A 7500-nucleotide genomic window follows, 5' to 3' on the forward strand; every position below is an offset into this window, starting at 1 on the left:
GGGGGCTGTGGGGAGTTTGGGTGTGGGGTGGGGTGGGGGTAACTTTGAAAGAAGAAGAATCAAATTAGAGAGAAAGACTCAATATATAGATCCTTAAAGAGTGAGAGAAAGAAGAAGAAGAGGAAGAAGAGGCATAAAAGAAAAAGCCAGAATAAATAAAGACAGAATAAGCCTGAGAAGAGAAAGACAGATACTAGAGAGACAGAGTGACAGAGCTATAAGGAGATGGATTATTAATTTGAATTCATTGACTTGCAGCGGGGGCAGATGTGGCTGTAGGAGTGTGGTAGTGTCTGCACTGCTCTCAGCTGGGTCTCTAAGATGTGGACGTAACTGCCCTGAGTCTTAACCTGCTCTTGTCCTCCATGTAGGTCAAACCCAGGTTTAATCCTACTGGTAGAACAGTGTATTGATTAAAGTATTTAAACACATATTACTGTTGTTTGTGTAAATGTTCCTGAAGGAAAAATCCACCCTCCAACACATAAACATAACATTTTTTTTTTTGCTTTTTTTAAATTATTATTATTTTCCCTAAACTGTATTTGTATCTCTTTTTTTGTTTGTTTTTCTGGTGTGTAACTGGCAAAAGGTAGACAATGTGACATCGAGTCAGAATCCTTCCATCGGGGCCACAACCGAGTGTGACAGCGAAGAAATTGTCAACAATCTAAAGCATCAGCAGTAAATGTCAAGTCGATGTCTCAGCCCCTCAGAATCAAAGAGCCAGGGTGTGTTCGTGGACTCAATATCTTAAATCGACCATCAGCAGACAAACTGTGAGAGGTTCATCGCGGAAGAGGACCGAGACAATAGACTGTTGTGTTTGGTGTTGAGGCTGCAAAACAAATTTATATGTTTTACAATTAACACTTGAAACGACGGAGGTACTTGCAAATGACATCGTAGCTAATAGAAAACGTAAACCACACTTTGTCTCTCAATTTCATCTACTGTTTTTCCGTTTATTTTCATTATTGTTTGATCTGCCTGCTATTTTCTCTGTAAATAATATTGTCAATAATATGTCCGTGAGTAGTTAAAATTGATCACAATTCCCCAGAGCCCAATATGATGCCTTTTCAAATTGCAAACAAAATTGCTTGTTTTGTGCAACAGTCTATGAAGGAACAAAAGAGAGAAAAGAGAGAAAAAGCAGTTATTTCTCACATTGAAGGAGCTGGGAGCACATACTGTTTGGTATTATTGTTTGAAAAATTATTTAATTGATTAATCAACTATCAAAATTGCCTCAAACTAATTTTCTGTCATTGACTAATCGACTAACGGAAACATTGACTAACAGGAAAACATCTAAGCTATAGTGGTCACACACCACTGTATATCCCAGGTATCTTTTCTATAATAAAAGAAGAAAATCACTGACAAAGGGAATGTTGTCAAAGAAATTAAAATTACAGCACTTTATGGCAAAATTACCAAATATCATAAAATGATTTATATAACAGTGTAAAAGAATTGAAGAGTGGATTTTTCTGAACTACCATACTTTCGTTTGGCTCTATCACCCTCATGTAAAAAACGCTGCACGTGTCCACAGCAGACCACTATTTTCTACACAGTGACCGAGTTTACTATAGAGTCCACATACTACACTGGACGGCCACAAGTCTACAAGTCTGAAACCTGGCAGCTATCGCTTTCCTCCCAGTGGCTCCACCAGAGGCCTACCTGACAGCCATCTACAGCTGATGGCTTATTGACTGGTAACTCTATACAGCAGAGCGGACAGAGTAAGTGGGTGAGTGAATGACCGAGTGAGTGAATGGGTGAGTGAGTGAGGGACAGAATAATTGAATAAGTGAAGGAGTGGAAAAGTAAATAGGTGAGTGTGAGGATAAAGTTATTTGCAGTTCTTTGGGTGTGGAAAGGCTGCAGGTGCACAGGTGAGGGTGAGGTCAACTACCTCAAGGGTGACAGAGATGCGTGTGTGTGTGTGTGTGTGTGTGTGTGTGTGTGTGTGTGTGTGAGAGAGAGTGTTTGTACGTTTGTATGCATGTCCACATGTGTGTTTACATCCTGTTTGTAGCATCTACAGTATATTCATTTAACCAAAACAATGTATGGTTGTCTGCAGAGTTGAATGTGTATTTCTGTGTCTTTGCATCTGTGCCTCATATTATCTTTGTGTGTGACTGTTAGTAAAATGCATGCCATGCATTTTAATAACACCTCAACATTTGCAAAGGTGAGCAGCAGCAGCATCAGTAGCAACATTAGTGAACAGTATATAGAAAAGTGGACAGTGAGGGTGTGGGCCTTGGAACAGAAGCACTTACCAAAGGACTCTGTGGTTAAAAAGATACAGAGAGAAAAGAAACAGCATAGACATGGCATTACAATCGGACCGTTGGTTACACAGAGGAGTTGACTTAGTAGAAACACCTTGAAAAAGCACTGAGACTCCAAAAAAGAGCGATGGATATTGATTATTTACACAAAACTTTGTGCTTATAAGAATCGTAAAAGTCATTTTTTGTAATCATTACACAGAAGAAACAAGGCTAAAATATGTGACATTTTAAGTTGTAACAATTTTTCTAATCCTCATAATTCATTTTTTTTTTCTTTCTGTAAAAATAAAGGTCAAAGAGGGAGTCTGAGCAGGCTGTTGAGGGTTGAGCCAGAGAATTAACCAAAAAAAAACAGGGACAGAAGCAAAGAGGTTGTTGTCTGTAAAGAAGAGAGTTGGGTGTCCAATCACAAGAAAAGGGAGGTTTGGGGTTTTGAGTTGGTCCCTGAAAGCAGAAGGACTGAGGAGGGGAGGGGACTTTGCTACAACAAGTTGGGATTTGACACACTACTGTGGCTATAGAAAAACAGACTGAAATGGATTGAGTGGGTTGACTTGAAGAGATTCTATTCTGTGTGTGTTTTTAGTTATCTATCTTTGAATTGAACAAATTCTGTCACTGTATTTCCTCAAAAAACATGGATACAATGTCTGTGAGTTAATTTCACACCCACGCAAGACACGCTTTCCAGGAAATAAGAAGAAAAACCAAAGGTTATTTGATTGTTTAGTCACAGCAGTGAGCTATCTTAGGGAGGCCACTCCCTCAGTACATGCCACCATCACTTGGGTTTACCTTGCAATATTCTGTCAGTGGAGAAATTCGCTGAGATATGACTAGAGACATGGAGCGCAGTGATGCGTGTCGTTACAAATATTTTATACGGTTTTTAGTAAGTGAAAAATTAAACCGTTCGTGATGGTGATTTGCACAGGAAGACCTCAGAGAGTTTGCAGAGAAAAGATGGGAGTTCACTTTTAAAGGCCTTGAGGAGTTTAGAGGGGTTGGAAACCATACACAGTCAAATCATAGCACAGCAGCAGCAGAGAGGGGCAGCTGAGAAACACAGCCAGTAACCACGGCAGGAGGAGTGTGGAACAGCAATAAGAAAAGGGGTGAACGAGGGCAAAAATAACAAAAACTTCGGAAGGAACAGAGGAATAAAAAATATATCGGGTTGGAAAAGAAAGAGGGAGGAGCGGACATTGTAAGAGGGATAAAAGCAAAGTAGGAGGGAAGAAACCTTAAGGTAGAAATAAAATCCAGGATTGAAGGGAAAGGGAAAAAACAGAGGGACAAAAGAATTGGTTACCTGAGCGGAGTTGCTTGATTCGTCCATTGTTATTGGACGTGTTGACCGGCAGGAAATCCTTGAACCAGGTAATTTCTGGGTCAGGGTTGCCGCTAGCAGCACAGAGCATGGTGGCGGTCCGAGAACGCTCCACCACTTTCAGCTGGGGACCCATGTCTATGGTGGGGAACCCCGAGGGCAGCTGGTCCTCTGCAAAGATCAAAAACACACATCTTCAGCTTGGTAGCACAGAGCAGTGGTTCACAACCTTTTTTTTTGTGTTCTACTCCCACAGCTAAAGCACACTTTCATCTCTCTGACTCTCCATGTTTCAAATACGCCCATTTGAATGGATTCTATCTAAAGTGAATCTTATTTAACTCTAAATATTCAATGCAGAAAAGTAGATACAATTGTCATACAAGATACAGTTATACTGGAATTGTTGATTTTTAGGCTTGTTCTTTTTTTTCTAAGTGAATTTACTACTAGCACCACTTATAGTGGCAGGAATTGAATATGTTAACACATTTATAGCCATCATGCCTTTTATTTTGACTTCTCTGCTCATTTGCAAATTATTTCCATCACAGCACGTGGTGCTCAGGTCTCACTACCGTCACTGTCCTGTTCACCCAACGTCATAGCTGTTAGTTTACTGGTTATTGTGAATAATAGATATAATAAAGATCAACAATCCACCAATTTTTAATCATATCCGCAAGTTTATTTCTAGTTCTTTTCCTACATACTGCCCACTAACTGCAGAACTAGCTTGTGTTGTGCAAGTGCCCTTGGTTTGGAATCACCGGCATACTGTGCATAAGTGTCACTTCTGTGCATAAGCCAGTAGGACATCCTCATGTATGAGGATTAGTAAGAACTACCTTTCACACAGGATAAAGGAGGATAATATCTTCCTATTACAATGTCCAGCTTCACCCTGAGGGGAATTTCACACAAAGCCGTGTACATAGAAATGTCCTTTCAGATTTCACATTATAGTAGGCCTATATAATGTCACCTTGTCATGGCTACAGACATGTTTTAAATGAACTTGACATCATTTTTCCTCAGTTTTCCAGCTACTAATGCTTCCTGTCGTCAGTGTTGCCAGATTGCCTACTTTTAAAAAAAATTTTATTAGGTAGATATAAAATGGTGAGTTTCTTAGGCTCCACATGGAATGACTGATATAACAGACAAAACAAAATCACATAAGTTCATTACAATCAGACTGAAACTTTTTGCTCTGTGATAAAAGTTCATATCTGTTCATGTAAATGAATATTTTTTTTTACAATGAATGCAACATAATGTAAAAGTCTTGGCGGAGATAATTTTTCCATTATTGTAACTGTGGATTGCTTTTTACAAATTTTTACACTTAGTTTGTGTGTGGATTAAACAACCGAGATATGAAGGTGTTAATTAGTGAGCTTTTGAGGTGCAGCTCGGCAGATTCTGTTCCACTCTGCCCAACCAGGCTGCTGTGTTCTGTTATGCTAAGCCAGCTGGCTTTAGCTTCATATTTATTGTATAGATGTGAGAGTGGTATCACTCATCTCATCTTCAGTAACTCTCAGCAAGAAAGCGAATAAGTGTATTTGCTAAGATGACAAACTATCCCTTTAAATGAACCTGTCTGCTGAGTTCTCTTACCTGCGAATCTGAGGCACCGCACGACTAAAGCGGATAGCCTGTGTTCAGTGTAAGAGATAACATAAACCCTGAACTGACACCAAACAGGTTTTGAACTTCCCAGAGAAACTATTGCAGTGTGAAAAGGTTTGGAGGGAAATTGGCTGGTCAAATGCAAGAGCCAAATTTAGATTCAATTTAGAGTCAAAATATGTTTTGCATGAGTCTTAAGCCTGGAGGCAAGACTTTTGAACAATCCAATAGTGAGGTCAAATAGAATAAGTAACATTTCATTCCATCTGACAAACTACCTCACTAAAGCTTTGGGCAACCACTCTTTGAATAAGAATCAATTGAAAATCAAATACTCTCTTTTCTGCTGGGAATCAGAAGCAGTTCAGCAACACTTTTTGTCCAGCTGAGTCTATGGCACACACACCTCCTTGCATAAAATCAAATAGACGTGTCCAATAAAGACACATCCACTGGGACTCGCACCCTTTTGGGATGGCAAATCAAATGTGATACCATAGACCTCCGAGGCAATTAAATCAAACATGAAGAGTCATTCCACTGTGATAGAGGAAATCAAAGGCAGCGGGCCAACTTCATTCAGCTCAAGTGGGAGACTTAAGAGAAGGGAGGGGACAATGCTTCGAGGAGGTGGGGGAATCAAAGGCGACAGAACTCAGTCTGAAACTGAAAAGATAACTGTATTCATTCTTGGAATCAAATAGGTTCAGAGTAAATCAGCTTTTAAGAAACAAATTCTTAACTTTGTTCAAGGCTGCACTTTGAAACTGCAAGTAAAATGTCAGATTCATGACTCATCCATAAAAAAGTGGATGAAGATAGACATGGTTAAAAAAAGACAGACCAGCAAGGAGCATGTGTTCCTGCATGTGTTTGTGATGTAGTCTATTTTAATTTTTCCCCCATCTTTTTTTTTTTTTTTTTTTTTTACCCAGAATCCCTTGTGACTTTATCCTTCTCAACCACAGAGAGCCTCATTAACGGGAAATCCTAGCGCTGAACCTCACCAAGGAGATGCTAATTCTGGTACTAGCCCATCGAACCATAGCCGACGGGTCGTGAGACACTGGCTTCGCGAGCGCATGTGTGGCCTTTTAACAGCTCCGGTTTCAATCAATCACAACTCCCAACAAATGGAAACACAGACATGATAAACCAAGAGAACAAGATGAGAAGGTGTTCGTGTGTACGAGTGTGTCTGTGTGGGCAAGTGGCGAAGGAGGGCAAAAGTGCAACAAAAAAGGAGAAAGAGTAGAAGAGAACACAGTAGAATAGAATAGTTTGAGACAAAGAAAGGGAGACAGAAAGGAAAACAAAGGAAGAGAGCAAGAGAAAAACAGACGGAAAGAGAGGGCGAGCACAAGGGACCCATACAGCATAACAATCCTGATTCTCTCCGCTTTCATTATGCAAACGCTTACTTCAAAGCCGAGCCCTCATAGGCAGGAATAATGCATTCTATTTCATCTACCTGGGGTGGGACACCTAACTGAGCACTGAGGACGCACAGTTAGAATGCTACTCATCATACAACCGCTCACACGTGCACAGAGAAGAGTTGCACACATGTGATGTGCGGGCAGAAGTGTGCACGCAAAACATAGACAGCCAAAAGCACAGGAAATGCACATGCAATCTGCAGATGCACGAATACACACACACACACACACACACACACACACACACACGCCCTTGTGCAGACAACAACAAACACAAGCTTTTTTAATTTAAACCTGACAAGGTGTGAAGTGATAGAAGTGAAAGCGTTTGAGGGCTGATTGAATGGGATGATGCACGCACGCACACACACACACACACACACACACAGACACACACAAGTAAACACACGCACATAACTAGCCTTCAACCATCCATCATGGGGACAGGTGTAAGCAACACCAAAGTGTGTTTGGGACAAAGCTGCTCCCACATGTGTGTGTGTGTGTGTGTGTGTGTGTGTGTGAGACTGTGTCGCTGAACAGTAACAGTTAAGAACCCCCTGAGGTCAGAGCAGATGCGTAACCCTACACTCCCTCGTTGACGGAGCCTTCCACACATCCCACTGTTTCATTTGGACGTGCTCCCACTTCAGTGTTTCCACTGTGAGTGATCCAGATAATTTCACAGCTCATAAAAAAACCCGGTCTCATAATCATGGGAACCACTGTGCGAACACTGTCCTCTTTATATGAGGCCCAAAATGAAATCCACACACACACA

General features: G+C 40.7%; 1 protein-coding gene across 1 annotated transcript in view; it reads right to left on the reverse strand.

Annotated features, from left to right (window-relative positions):
* ptprdb (protein tyrosine phosphatase receptor type Db) overlaps positions 1 to 7500 on the reverse strand; it is an 89616-nt gene that overhangs the window by 38243 nt on the left and 43873 nt on the right. The window contains exon 5 of the mRNA XM_087177365.1: positions 3628 to 3816. Within this exon, the coding sequence (XP_087033491.1) occupies positions 3628 to 3816 (189 nt within the window). The remainder of the gene's footprint in view (positions 1 to 3627; positions 3817 to 7500) is intronic.

This window comes from Seriola lalandi, unplaced genomic scaffold, assembly GCF_002814215.2.
Source record: "Seriola lalandi dorsalis isolate HSWRI2012SDOR001 ecotype SW California unplaced genomic scaffold, Sedor1 jcf7180002054591, whole genome shotgun sequence".
Classification (NCBI taxonomy): domain Eukaryota; kingdom Metazoa; phylum Chordata; class Actinopteri; order Carangiformes; family Carangidae; genus Seriola; species Seriola lalandi.